Source organism: Sinocyclocheilus grahami, unplaced genomic scaffold (assembly GCF_001515645.1).
Source record: "Sinocyclocheilus grahami isolate Dianchi unplaced genomic scaffold, SAMN03320097.WGS_v1.1 scaffold1675.1, whole genome shotgun sequence".
NCBI classification, from domain to species: domain Eukaryota; kingdom Metazoa; phylum Chordata; class Actinopteri; order Cypriniformes; family Cyprinidae; genus Sinocyclocheilus; species Sinocyclocheilus grahami.
Genome location: NW_015506854.1, coordinates 115,532 through 130,049, shown reverse-complemented (window position 1 = coordinate 130,049; position 14,518 = coordinate 115,532). Strand labels below are relative to the sequence as shown.

The following is a 14,518-nucleotide window of genomic DNA, read 5'->3' as shown; positions in this document are numbered from 1 at the left end:
AATGTTGTGTATTATCAGATGAATGATATATGAACAAACCCCTTTATAAAAAATGAATATAAACAAGAATAAAACTGTAAAATATGAGGTTAGTAGGTGATACTACATACGTTAAAGTGCAATAATAAAATCAGACCCTTCTATAAAAACTTTCAGAATATAGACAGGAATAAAAATGTGAAATTGGATGTAAGTGCTGCTAAAATGGAGATATATACTCATTTGGAGAAAATGGCCTTTAAATATATGCACTGCAATTGAAATCTACAGACATAAATGTGACCCCAAGACCAGTCATAAGATGTATAAATCATCTGAAAGCTGAATAAATAAGCTTTCCATTGATGAATAGTTTGTTAGATTAGGACAATATTTGGCTGAGATACAACTATTTGAAAATCTGGAATCTGAGGGTGCCAAAAAATCTAAATATTGAGAAAATCAGCTTTAAAGTTGTCCAAATGAAGTTCTTAGCAATGCATATTACTAATCAAAAATGAAGTTTTAATATATTTACAGTAGGAAATGTACAAAATATCTTGAAGAAACATGATCTTTACTTAATATCCCAATGATTTTTTGGCATAAAAGAAAAATCTATAATTTTGACCCATTTTGGCTATTGCTTCAAATATACCCCAGCGACTTAAGACTGCTTTTGTGCCCCAGGGTCACAAATAAACTGCAATAATAAAACTCAGGCAAAAAATATGAACAAATCTTCAGAATGTAAGTGCCGAGATAGAAACTCTTTTTGAGAAATTGGCCTTTAAAGACATGGATTGAAACTGAAATCTACAGACACAAATAAAGAAAGCGCAAATAAGCACTGAAGTGTATTTTGAATGTTTTCCGTCCACTATTCTGAACCATGAAACAAGCCAAATAGCTTTCCTTTAGTGTCTCGCCTTAAAGAGCCGGATAAGTGAGTAAACCGCGTGGCTGTATCACTGGCAGTAGAAGGTCATGACGTTCTGCTGGTTTCCTCGTATGAGCAGGACGGGACAGTGGATGCCGTAGCTCAGTGTGTCCAGCCAGGACATATAGAGAGAACTGGGACAATCTGCCTGCGCTACGGGGAGAGACCTAAAACACACACACACACACACACACAGGTTTATCAATAATTAACAGGTGTGTTTGCCCTCAAATTATGATTCTTACATTTAAAACGTAAATGATTCATGAAGCTCCAATATTATCAGATTGTGCTTTGTGTATGAATTACATATTGACCAGCAGCCAGTAATAGTTAATGATATTACAGTCAATACTCACACTAGAACCAGTGCGGCGTACTTCGAATTCCTCCGTATGATTTCATTCAGCCGCACTTTCTTCTCCGACTGTCAAAGGAAGAAAGAAACCTTGAGCTGGCGAGTACTGTAACTGGACATTGAGGTCAAACACACACACACACACACACCTTGGGTCTCAGTGCGTCCATCTCTTTGTCCGTGACTTTCCACGTAAACTCTGTCCTCTGCTGCTGCGCCGTCCTCTCGTCCAGCTGTCCCTCATTCAGCCTGAAGGGGGTAAGCGTTTCCTCAAAGCGCCTCATGCTGATGACAAAGACGATCTGTTACTACATTTGGGTGTTATTACCAGAGCACATCACTTTCTTTGCTTCAAATTGATTGCACATTAATTACCCATCTGGGCTAAACGTACTTTTTGGCGAGTGGTGGCCTTTCGCTGTCCGTCACCACGATGACATCGTGAACATCCAGCCGGAAACGCTGGAGCAAAGTCATCATTCTGAACAAGATAAGAGATTTTATTAATAAAATAATAAATACTCAGGAACAGTACCGTAACTGACAGCTTTCATGTGAATTTTCGAAATACTTGCGATACAAAATGCTCTTCGCTTTTAAAATTACGCTTTGAATTCTAAAGGAACTGGGATTTATGTAGCTAATGGAATTGTTGGCTGATTCTAATAATTTTGATGATTCAGATTATGCCCTATTGATTCAGATGATTAGAATGATTCTTTTAATGATTCGGATAACTCTCCTGATTCTGATTTTTCTAATAAGTGATGGTTTGAAGATTCAGATGAGTCTGAATTCGATGATTCTGTTCATTTAAACAGTTACGATTTTCGGTCAAATATAATATTAATGATTCGAATGATCCTGAAATAATTAGATCTAAAGTTCTTGAATCTGATTATTCCAATGATTACACCACAAGAGATAATTTGATCTTGGGGGAATTTGACAGAAATGCTTTATAGAGTTCATATAGAGATCTGATTTTATCTAGGCGAATCTGAGCACACTTTGAGACATTAGTGAGATGCTTTTCTGAAACATTAGAACGTTTCTCAATTTAATTCAATTGCTGTCTAGAAGGAATGTGAGATATTCAAATCTCTTCTGCCACTTTCTCTTTCATATAGGCCATGATTCAGATAGTTCAGATGATTCAAATGATTCGCGAGTCTCACTCCTTGCGGTCGTTCTCCATGGTTTGCTGGTCTCCAATGATGAAGACTCTGACTTTGCTCCGTCTCCAGCGTTTCCTTCTGGTCAACAAGTATGGCACTAGCAGAGTCAAACCTGAGACAAAGAGAGGGAGACTTTAAGGACGTTAACCGCATTACTCAACTGTTTAGTGTTAACTGGCGGGTTATCAGACACAAATTATGACGATTGAAGCCTTGTAATGATTACAGTCCACATCTGACCTCCGTCGTCAGAGATCCAGTACACGTCGATGGTCTTCTTCCCTTGTTTGCTCTGGAACACGGTTTTGATCTGATCGTTCGCCGTGTTCTTTGTGTTGTCGACATCTAAAAGGACAGAAGTAGATGAAAGGAGGAGCGAGATAAGGTTGAAGAACAAAGAGAGGACGCATCGATCGTTTTATTCACCTGAGTCAGCGTCTGAAATCTGATCGTCAGACTCTATGGCCTCGTCCACCTCAAAAGCCTGGTTGACTGTCAAACACACAGGAAAGCATTACTGAAATTGTTCAATGATTGTACGAGACATACACACGCACAGACGAACACAACATACCCTCAGTCTCTAACTCGTCTCGGATGTCCAGTCCGTCCATCATGCGGAGAACACACACGCCGTGGTTGGAGTCAAAAGCATCACTGAGACCAAACAAATATACTTTATTTTAGCTTCTAGTTGAGTGAATTTCACAAAAAACATGTCCAGGTCACATATCAAGGCCAAATTCAGGTTACAATAATTTACATAAAGACAATTATGCATGTTTTCCCTCCAAAATTCAAATTTTCCCTGCAAATCTTCACATTTCCCCCTCCAATTTTCACATTCCGTCCCAAATTTCCATATTTTCCATTCAAATTCCAAGTTTTCCCTCCAAATTCCAAATTCTCATTCTCAATGGAGATTCTCTTTAGAAAACGTTACTTTATCATGCTGTTTTATAATTATTAATATTATTAAAAACAGCATAAGTTAAAGTAGTATAACAAACACGTTCATGGTGTATAAACACTTTAATAAATGTTAAAGAATGTTAGTTTCTGCATTACACTCAAGAGAATGAGATTAGGCTTTCCTGTCTTTCTCTACAGATCTCTGGAGTTGAGAGGTTCTTTTCACTCACTATATGGTGTTGATATAGTCCTCTATGCCTTTACTGCTGCTTTCATGCCAGTTCATTTTGAATCCCATCACCAGTATATTCGGCTTCAACTTCCCCAAACCAGAAGCCTTGAGATGGGGGAAAAAAAATCACATTTTATACATTAAACAAACTCATTAGAGAAAAAAAAAAACTGCAACAAACAGCACAGAGATTAAAAATCACTCATGCTTTATGCATGAAACACAAGCAGTCATTCTGTGCAACGTACAAAACCATTTTAAAGTACAGTAATCGTCCCACTGAATTGAAAGCAATAATTCATGCGAAAAGCGATTTGCACAGTGATGTGTACTCATGTTCCATCACTGAAGCATTGTGGCGTTTGTAACCTGCAGAAGATGCCGGGCTCCTTCTCTCAGACCGGATGCCTTGAAAGACGTGTAGAAGGAACGAACCTTCCTCTGATTGAGCCACTTTATCATGTCATTAGAATTGCGCTGAGACACAGACTTCTCATCATCCTAAAAACAATCAGAACCATTTTTTAGTTTTTTTTTTTTTTTTTTGCTTTTTGAGGGGAAAACTGTTCCATTTTAAGGAAAAAAGAGATAAGGTTGAAGAACAAAGAGAGGACGCATCGATCGTTTTATTCACCTGAGTCAGCGTCTGAAATCTGATCGTCAGACTCTATGGCCTCGTCCACCTCAAAAGCCTGGTTGACTGTCAAACACACAGGAAAGCATTACTGAAATTGTTCAATGATTGTACGAGACATACACACGCACAGACGAACACAACATACCCTCAGTCTCTAACTCGTCTCGGATGTCCAGTCCGTCCATCATGCGGAGAACACACACGCCGTGGTTGGAGTCAAAAGCATCACTGAGACCAAACAAATATACTTTATTTTAGCTTCTAGTTGAGTGAATTTCACAAAAAACATGTCCAGGTCACATATCAAGGCCAAATTCAGGTTACAATAATTTACATAAAGACAATTATGCATGTTTTCCCTCCAAAATTCAAATTTTCCCTGCAAATCTTCACATTTCCCCCTCCAATTTTCACATTCCGTCCCAAATTTCCATATTTTCCATTCAAATTCCAAGTTTTCCCTCCAAATTCCAAATTCTCATTCTCAATGGAGATTCTCTTTAGAAAACGTTACTTTATCATGCTGTTTTATAATTATTAATATTATTAAAAACAGCATAAGTTAAAGTAGTATAACAAACACGTTCATGGTGTATAAACACTTTAATAAATGTTAAAGAATGTTAGTTTCTGCATTACACTCAAGAGAATGAGATTAGGCTTTCCTGTCTTTCTCTACAGATCTCTGGAGTTGAGAGGTTCTTTTCACTCACTATATGGTGTTGATATAGTCCTCTATGCCTTTACTGCTGCTTTCATGCCAGTTCATTTTGAATCCCATCACCAGTATATTCGGCTTCAACTTCCCCAAACCAGAAGCCTTGAGATGGGGGAAAAAAAATCACATTTTATACATTAAACAAACTCATTAGAGAAAAAAAAAAACTGCAACAAACAGCACAGAGATTAAAAATCACTCATGCTTTATGCATGAAACACAAGCAGTCATTCTGTGCAACGTACAAAACCATTTTAAAGTACAGTAATCGTCCCACTGAATTGAAAGCAATAATTCATGCGAAAAGCGATTTGCACAGTGATGTGTACTCATGTTCCATCACTGAAGCATTGTGGCGTTTGTAACCTGCAGAAGATGCCGGGCTCCTTCTCTCAGACCGGATGCCTTGAAAGACGTGTAGAAGGAACGAACCTTCCTCTGATTGAGCCACTTTATCATGTCATTAGAATTGCGCTGAGACACAGACTTCTCATCATCCTAAAAACAATCAGAACCATTTTTTACTTTTTTTTTTTTTTTTGGTCTTTTGAGGGCAGAACTGTCTCATTTAGAAGTAAAAAAAAAAAAAAAAAGGCAAATACGTTATTCAGCTGGTTCTTACCATGTGAATGTCGCCACAAATCATCAAACTGACATTTTTAGTGAAAGAGCCCACAAAGTCCACCAGCGCTGGACGCAGAGTCGGAGGACCCGTCAGAACCAGACACTGAGGCCTGATGAGACGAAACCAACGAGTGAATATATGGACCTCGACTATCGGTTATCAGTATTAACTTGCCCTTTTGTGATTAAAATGATTTCTGCATTAAGATCAATGCACACAAAGCATTTTAATAACATGCACTGATGAACCATTCACAATAAAACCAGGAACATGAATTAAAAAACGGATTGTGCTGTAAAAACAGAGCTGACCTGTAGTTTTTGACGTGATCTTCGACTCCTGCTAGAGACACGGAGTAGGACAGAGCCATGTTGTAGGTACTGGCCTGGACAGACGAACCCCAGTTCACCTCTTGAACGACACAAAAGCATTCAGACATCCTGGTCATTTTATTTAAAGCATACCATTCAGTGCGATCATTATTCTGAAGGGTCAGCATCTCACCGGGTTTCTTATAGACGACGTAGCCGAATAAGAAGATGATTAAACCGAAAGCAATGAGCGCCGCCCACCAGGTGAGCAGGAACATCAGTACCACAGAAATAACGGCACCAAACAAACCCGTCCAGGGGCTAAAATACCGAAACGATGGCCTCCATCCTGAAAACGAGCAGAAGAAATGTTCAGGAAACAGACAAGAGTGTGTTACTATAGATCTGGACTCAACAGGCTTTCAAAAAGCAGCTTAAATGGAAGCATTACTTGTTTACATTCAATATTTTGAATGACTCTCATTATTAGTATTATTATTTATAATAGTTTCCAACAGCAAAGTTTCCACACTAAGACAATGACAATCTCAAACACTTCAATGTAATTTTATGTGCGTATAACCTATTCAGTCTTCAAAATATGCATAGAACAGATAATCAGATTCATTCATTTTTACTCACCGGGAGAATTAGTGATAGAAGCGTGGAAGCAGCTGAAGTTGATGAGAGCGTAAGAACAGAGGAAGAAGTTGGAGATCAGAGGAGCGATTACGTTCAGCTCAGCTGTGGAGATATTAAAAATGATTTATACAGTAAACATACAGAATACATACAGTATACAATGATAGATGACAACATTTTTTTAAACATCAAAATTATATGTTTAAAATGTTTAAGAATGTATAAAGGAAACGGCATAGCTGCAACACCAGACACTGAGGCCTGATGAGACGAAACCAACGAGTGAATATATGGACCTCGACTATCGGTTATCAGTATTAACTTGCCCTTTTGTGATTAAAATGATTTCTGCATTAAGATCAATGCACACAAAGCATTTTAATAACATGCACTGATGAACCATTCACAATAAAACCAGGAACATGAATAAAAAACGGATTGTGCTGTAAAAACAGAGCTGACCTGTAGTTTTTGACGTGATCTTCGACTCCTGCTAGAGACACGGAGTAGGACAGAGCCATGTTGTAGGTACTGGCCTGGATAGACGAACCCCAGTTCACCTCTTGAACGACACAAAAGCATTCAGACATCCTGGTCATTTTATTTAAAGCATACCATTCAGTGCGATCATTATTCTGAAAGGTCAGCATCTCACCGGGTTTCTTATAGACGACGTAGCCGAATAAGAAGATGATTAAACCGAAAGCAATGAGCGCCGCCCACCAGGTGAGCAGGAACATCAGTACCACAGAAATAACGGCACCAAACAAACCCGTCCAGGGGCTGAAATACCGAAACGATGGCCTCCATCCTGAAAACGAGCAGAAGAAATGTTCAGGAAACAGAAGAGAGTGTGTTACTATAGATCTGGACTCAACAGGCTTTCAAAAAGCAACTTAAATGGAAGCATTACTTGTTTACATAAATATTTTGAATGACTCTCATTATTAGTATTATTATTTATAATAGTTTCCAACAGCAAAGTTTCCACACTAAGACAATGACAATCTCAAACACTTCAATGTAATTTTATGTGCGTATAACCTATTCAGTCTTCAAAATATGCATAGAACAGATAATCAGATTCATTCATTTTTACTCACCGGGAGAATTAGTGATAGAAGCATGGAAGCAGCTGAAGTTGATGAGAGCGTAAGAACAGAGGAAGAAGTTGGAGATCAGAGGAGCGATTACGTTCAGCTCAGCTGTGGAGATATTAAAAATGATTTATACAGTAAACATACAGACAGAATACATACAGTATACAATGATAGATGACAACATTTTATTTAACATCAAAATTATATGTTTAAAATGTTTGAGAATGTATAAAGGAAACGGCATAGCTGCAAATAGTCACCTTTTTTGCATTTAAACTCTTTAAATGCAAAGAGTTTTTTTTTTCATTCCAGTTACCCATAAACAAATGTGCATGTTATATATAAGTGTACATTATCTCTGAATTATACAAGTTGTGTTAAATAGTATGTCGCTTTTTGACTCACCAATCAGAATGAAGCACATGGCGATGATGTAACACAGCAGATATGCTCGCAGTGGCTCGCTGTTTTTCCCGTAACCCTTTGCAAAGAAGCCGATGAACGGGTAGATGTTGTCTTTGCAGAGACACTGTCCCAAGAGGAGGTGGGAAAAAAGTGTTTTTGTTTGAATTTACAGGCTATGTTCACTTTGATGAGCTTATTAAGTTGCATATTAGCTATTATCTGCTTTAGAGTAGGCCATTTTACCTGGAAGACTTTGGGTGCGGAGACGAGGAACGCAAGGGCGGACGACAGGGTGGCTGCAAATATGCCCGCATAGATCAACGGACCAAAGCCGGAGACCTGGATCAGGACCTGGGGGTTTGAGCGGGACACCACATTGAAACCACATTAGTGCATAATTATTTAATCTGTCAAACCAGTGGAGCGTCTGAAAGAGCGATACAGAAGAGTAGAGAACAGTTTGACTAATTAAACTCAACTATAAGTTACCTACAATTATATATTTCAAGATAAACCATAGAAATATACATGCTCAGATTTTGAATGCAACTTCCAAAATGAATGAATGAAGGAAGGAAGGAAGGAAGGAAGGAAGGAAGGAAGGAAGGAAGGAAGGAATAAAATGATAATTAACTTAAAATGATTAATAACCATTTTAAGAAATACATACAGGAGTTATTAAATCTAGTAACCCAAATACAATAAATGAATATAAAAGTCTATCCTAAGTGAAAATAAATAAATAAATACACTTATAAATAAAAAAATAAGAGTGAGAAAGAAAGAAAGAAAGAAAGAAAGAAAGAAAGAAAGAAAAATAGAGAAAGAAAGAACGAGAAAGAAAGAAAGAAAGAACGAGAAAGAAAGAAAGGAGGAAAATATAAAAAGAAGAAAAGAAAGAAAAAAATATATAGAAAGAATGAAAGAGGAAAATAGAGAGAAAGAAGAACGAGAAAGAAAGAAAGAAGAATGAGAAAGAAAGAGAAAGAAAGAGAAAGCAAGAAAGAAGAACAAGAAAGAAAGAAAGAAAGAGAAAGAATGAAAGAGGAAAATAGAGAAAGAAAGAAAGAAAGAAAGAAAGAGGAAAAGAAAGAAAGAAAGAAAGAAAGAAAGAAAGAAAGAAATGATTCTGTAAAATGCTGTGGCAAAAATCCCTGGTCTGGTCTGGTCTGGTCTGGTCTGGTCTGGTCTGGTCTGGTCTGGTCTGGTCTGGTCTGGTCTGGTCTGGTCTGGTCTGGTCTGGTCTGGTCTGGTCTGGTCTGGTCTGGTCTGGTCTGGTCTGGTCTGGTCTGGTCTGGTCTGGTCTGGTCTGGTCTGGTCTGGTCTGGTCTGGTCTGGTCTGGTCTGGTCTGGTCTGGTCTGGTTAGGCCACATCTGCTGTGGATCATTTGCATTAAACCGAATATAGTGTCATTATTATGTACTGATCCTCTGCTGTTCTCCTGTTCTGCTCTGCTTCATTCAGCATCACTGGCTGTCAGTTCCCAGGCGTTTACTGGGTTTATTAACTATAACCTCTAGACTAACCCGTCTTACATTCACACACCAAAACATGAATCATGTTCTCTCAGCCTCATGTGAGAAGACATCCGACCGGTGCCTCGTCGAGAGGACAGCAGCAATCTGAAGAGCCTCACCTGGAAGTTATTAGAGAGGCCGAAGGCGCAGGTGCCGCTCTGCTGACACTCGGTGAAGTTCCAGCCCAGACCGCAGCTCAGACCCTCACACGGCTCGCTGAAGTTCAGCGGCAGACTGTCGTTCATGCTCCCGGAGGCGTCGCGCAGCACACACGCTCCTGCGGGACAAACACAGACGTTTAAACCTCTACTCTATAATCAATGCATGAGACAATCTATTAACATCAATCAAAGATAGAGAGAAGATGTTTCACTTAAAAAAAGGACAGCTGTATGCACAAAAGTGCTATGTTGCTTTACAAGCATGAACAGCTGGTTATTGTACTCATTAAAATGCTTATAATGATTATTATTTACAATAAACTGACTTCTTGAACATAGGTGCTGGTACTCAGCTCACATTGCCCATAATGGCATATGAGTTTGGTAATAATAAAGCAATAAGCACCAAGAAGCCGTGGTTTACAGTGAATTTATAACAGCTAAGGGGTGTTGTTAGGCACAACGCAAAGCTATTATAAATTTACTGTAAAGCACGGCTTCACGGGGGTTATTGCTTTCATAAAACGGCTATTCCATATACATAGTAAGGTTTTACAGAATAAAACAGAGCAAATCAAGTGTAATTATGTTAATAAAAACATTATTCTTCCACCAAACAATGTAGTTCTTCAGAAACGGTTGAGGTTGCCGAGCAACACACAAATGTAAAAAAAGGTGTATGTTTGTAGAGTATTTTACAACAGCTTCGAACGCGGCTCAGCCAATCAGAATCAAGCACCGGAACTCACCTACAGTTGAAGAAATGGCTAAATAGCTGATGGTGGTCCAGAATATGGCCATCAGTGTCCCTCTTGGGATGGCAATCTCAGGCTCCTGAAACATCCACAAACACAGCACTCCATCAACACCTTAGAGCCATAGTCGCACGTCTCTGATCAAAATCACTGTCACAAAAACTCCACGCATTCATTTATGCATTCAAGAACTGTAAAAAAAACCCTCTAAAGAACTCGAAGGTTAGTAGCGTCTCTTTGTTTTTGGCATGTTTGCAGATGCTCGTTACCTTCAGATCTCCTGAGATGTTTGCTCCAGCAAGGATCCCAATGGCAGATGGGAAGAAGATGGCAAACATTCGGAAGAAGTCGCCGTCTGCCCCTCTCCAGTCTGGGAAGAGGTTCTCCAAGAAGATCTCGCCTGGAAAATATCAAAATACTTTAGTTATCTTGCAAGATCATCTCTGGGGTGTGTTGAAAGTAAACGATCAACACTAATGAAACTCCTGTCATAATTTTGCCATTCTTATGTTGCTTTAAACCTGCATGCTAATGAACAATTTAGCAGTTTTTTTCACTTCAGAACATTTTTTCCATATAACACTTCATAGTGAATATGTCTAACAAACTACAAAAAGGGCAAAAAGACACCCTAAAAGAAGTTTGAAAAGATTACAGCTAAAGTCATAAATCAAAAGAATTTGTGCTTTTGTGTTTCACAAAAAAATAACTGTTTTGTATGTCATTCCAAACCCATAAACTGAGTGAGTAAATAATGACATAACTTTCATTTTCAAACAAACATTGCATACATCTTTACAGTTATGTGTATGGTACTAAGTAATCCTGTCTGGTTTTATAGAAGTTAAATATTTCTAAACCAATTAAAAATCTAGGAACTGACTAAAACCTATTTGTTTCTTGACAGACAGTTTGTTATGAAAGATTTCTGGGATGCAGCACGTTTCACACTCACTGCGGTAACCGAAGACACCTATGGACTGTTTCTGGGGAGTCGCTGGAATCAAAGTGCCAACAAAATAGTTGACGAAAGACACCATAAGAACCAAGAAGAACAGGATCTGAGTCTATGAGAGAATGAAAAGAAAAGGAAAACACTATGTTATAAGTTTCCTAACAAGGGCTTTGTGAATCTCTAGAGGTGTGTGAAGAAACTGCAGGCTCATGATATATCAAAATATATCAAATAAAAATGTATAAATTAAAAAAAAAAAAGTTCATTAATATATATATATATATATATATATATATACATACACACGTATATATTAATTTTATTGTATTAATGAACTTTTAGCATTTTTTAAAGGAGAGAAATGAGAGAGAAATGTAAAGAAATATGATGCTGCTGGTTGCTTAATGGCCGAAGGAGGCTACTGTGATATTCTGGGCCTAGTTGTTCAAAAGTAATTTGGGATTTCGGTGATCGGATAGGATCAGATCTTAAAAACTGGTTGGTTTCTTGATTTTGATCCTGACCAAATCCAGATCGTTCTGATCCACATTAAACATTTTTAAAAACTTCACTCTGGTCTCTAGATAAGAATCAGGTCCTTGTTTCAATCAGAATCTATTGACGTTTTTGCCCAGTTGCTTAGACCTCGCCAGCACACTTCTCTCCAATAAGTCACATCATTATATGTCCATAGCAGAAACGAAGGATGAGTTACGCAGCAAAGCATCACTGATTATCACATTCTGATCAGCTTGATGTCACACTCTTGTCGAGTGACTTACCAGAAGAGACTCTTCCATTGGTGGAAATGGCAGATACAGACAGAGCCGTTATGGAGGTCACAAGGACTGACATCAGTATGATTAACCATGTAAGAACTAAAGCAGAGGAAATAAAAAAAGGAAAAGGACAGAGTGTCTGTACAGAGCTTCAACTGACAGAGTAGACAAAACACATCAAAGATAAGTGGCCATCAGATATTACACAGAGTTCTGGTAAGTCCTGACATGGACATTTCTTGAGCAACATTATCTTTACCAAGTAAAATAGCCTGTGGTTTCATTGTAGGAAGTCATTGCACTGACAGTATCTTTTTTCCCCCAACTAGATTGGCCAGGTGAAAAAGTAACCACTTTATGGAACTGTTTTATATATTAATAAAAATGCAGGCTTACGGATTCCTGCTTGAGATGTGATCCAGGACAATCGCAGGAACAGAATGACTCCCCAGATATTCAACATACAGCGAATCTGGAACACAGAAACAGAGCATGTATGCACGTGTGCATTTGACCTTTTGCACGCATGCATATGTACATTTCACGGTTTCTCACCATAACCCCGGTGATCCATCCAAAGCGCACAGGCTGGGCGGTCTTTCCTCCTGGCCCGTTTTCCTCTGACTCGATTCCACTCTCCTGTAGCGCTGAAACGCTTCCCCTACCAGAGTCCCCCATGTTACTGCCGGATTCTGCATCCTAAACCAATACATACATGCATATTTACAATTGAAATGCATACAGAGTAATTTGAAAGTACATTACAACAGAGTAGCGTGATCTTGCGGTACTGGACACTAGTTTCAGGACGGCAATTTGGAATTTAGGTGTTTTTTTCCCCCTCATACTTTATAGTATTTTATAGCATTTACTTTACAATTAAATTGGGCGATTAGAATGAATTAAAATTGAATTGATATATTCTCCTAACCAGCCCCTAAACCCTAAATATAACTGCAGCTAACTCTCAGGAATTGTTTTAATCAAATATGTTTTATTAGTATTTTGGTTAAAAATTTAATTTTCCTGGAAGAAATACCCCATTTGTCAAAGCAGAAGTAGGCATAAATTGCATTCGGTTCAAATATGCCAAATAGTCTGTATTCTGTTCCAAAATACAAATAACAAAAAAATAACAAAGCGCGGTAAACCGTTTACACGGTAAATGGTTTGCGCCAAATTAATGTGTTTATTAATGCAATAATAATCTAAAGCAGTATGTTAAAAAACACCAGTTTGCAACATCAAGCAGCATAAATAATGGCTTTTGCACAGCTAAATAACTGGAAAAGGCAAAAACCAGAAGCCCAGACCCGCCCTTACGTAAAAAAAAAAAAAATATATATATAGTAATAATAATAAAAGTTAAAATTTGAATATTTTTCCGTATAGTCTGTATTCTGTTCCAAAATACAAATAACAAAAAAATAACAAAGCGCGGTAAACCGTTTACACGGTAAATGGTTTGCGCCAAATTAATGTGTTTATTAATGCAATAATAATCTAAAGCAGTATGTTAAAAAACACCAGTTTGCAACATCAAGCAGCATAAATAATGGCTTTTGCACAGCTAAATAACTGGAAAAGGCAAAAACCAGAAGCCCAGACCCGCCCTTACGTAAAAAAAAATATATATATATATATAGTAATAATAATAAAAGTTAAAATTTGAATATTTTTCCGTGTGTCTTTAATTTGCGCCTGTTTGTTTTAGTTTTGAATCAGGTCTCCTCGGATGGAGTAGAATTGGATTGCGCTGTTACATGCGGTCCTAAATCTGCGGCCTCCGGTTCTTCAGGGCTACTATACTTTTTTACAGCATATGACCCACATCAATAGCCTTGCGCAGTGTCTCCAGCGATGGCCTGCAGCGCCGAATGCGGCCCGTGGCGGTGGCGTTAGCATAAAACTCGAGATGCGGCATGGCATCCATGGTGCTGTATATAGAAGGTCGTCTATTGTCCTGCCTTGAGTTCACAACTTCTGACGGCCTTCGTGTCGGAGTTTCCATGCTGACAGCCGTCTCACTGCCGGTGCTGTAAGAGGAGTAATGCGGTGGAGCCTCTTCACTGACCGAAAAGCGACCTGGGGACAAGTTATCTGTGCCCTCCAGCTTGCGTTTGGAGAAGCGGTGACCCATTTGAACACCCGAAAGTTCAGAATACCAGCTTTTCCTGAAAAGTAAAAGATAATGCATTTAAGCAATAGCTTGTCTAGACCTGATTTTTTAATTTATATATATATATATATATATATATATTTTTTAAGTATGGTTAACTATTAAAAATTTTAATAAATAAACACTCATACAGT

The 14,518-nt window shown here is 38.2% G+C and overlaps 1 protein-coding gene across 1 annotated transcript in view; it reads right to left on the bottom strand.

Moving 5' to 3' along the window:
* Nucleotides 1-947: 947 nt before the first annotated feature.
* slc12a10.1 (solute carrier family 12 member 10, tandem duplicate 1) overlaps nucleotides 948-14,518 on the bottom strand; it is a 14,017-nt gene continuing 446 nt past the window's right edge. Inside the window, exons 2-29 of the mRNA XM_016258366.1 lie at nucleotides 14,037-14,379; nucleotides 12,761-12,904; nucleotides 12,602-12,677; nucleotides 12,189-12,304; nucleotides 11,427-11,538; nucleotides 10,741-10,871; nucleotides 10,466-10,550; nucleotides 9,675-9,832; nucleotides 8,281-8,388; nucleotides 8,038-8,161; nucleotides 7,636-7,737; nucleotides 7,188-7,343; nucleotides 5,891-5,990; nucleotides 5,577-5,688; nucleotides 5,321-5,452; nucleotides 4,950-5,056; nucleotides 4,382-4,464; nucleotides 4,244-4,299; nucleotides 3,969-4,100; nucleotides 3,598-3,704; nucleotides 3,030-3,112; nucleotides 2,882-2,947; nucleotides 2,696-2,800; nucleotides 2,456-2,567; nucleotides 1,672-1,758; nucleotides 1,427-1,562; nucleotides 1,279-1,346; nucleotides 948-1,086 (exon numbers count right to left, since the gene is read on the bottom strand). Coding sequence (XP_016113852.1) covers nucleotides 948-1,086; nucleotides 1,279-1,346; nucleotides 1,427-1,562; nucleotides 1,672-1,758; nucleotides 2,456-2,567; nucleotides 2,696-2,800; nucleotides 2,882-2,947; nucleotides 3,030-3,112; nucleotides 3,598-3,704; nucleotides 3,969-4,100; nucleotides 4,244-4,299; nucleotides 4,382-4,464; nucleotides 4,950-5,056; nucleotides 5,321-5,452; nucleotides 5,577-5,688; nucleotides 5,891-5,990; nucleotides 7,188-7,343; nucleotides 7,636-7,737; nucleotides 8,038-8,161; nucleotides 8,281-8,388; nucleotides 9,675-9,832; nucleotides 10,466-10,550; nucleotides 10,741-10,871; nucleotides 11,427-11,538; nucleotides 12,189-12,304; nucleotides 12,602-12,677; nucleotides 12,761-12,904; nucleotides 14,037-14,345 — 3,246 coding nt within the window. The 5' untranslated portion in view covers nucleotides 14,346-14,379. The remainder of the gene's footprint in view (nucleotides 1,087-1,278; nucleotides 1,347-1,426; nucleotides 1,563-1,671; nucleotides 1,759-2,455; nucleotides 2,568-2,695; nucleotides 2,801-2,881; nucleotides 2,948-3,029; nucleotides 3,113-3,597; nucleotides 3,705-3,968; nucleotides 4,101-4,243; nucleotides 4,300-4,381; nucleotides 4,465-4,949; nucleotides 5,057-5,320; nucleotides 5,453-5,576; nucleotides 5,689-5,890; nucleotides 5,991-7,187; nucleotides 7,344-7,635; nucleotides 7,738-8,037; nucleotides 8,162-8,280; nucleotides 8,389-9,674; nucleotides 9,833-10,465; nucleotides 10,551-10,740; nucleotides 10,872-11,426; nucleotides 11,539-12,188; nucleotides 12,305-12,601; nucleotides 12,678-12,760; nucleotides 12,905-14,036; nucleotides 14,380-14,518) is intronic.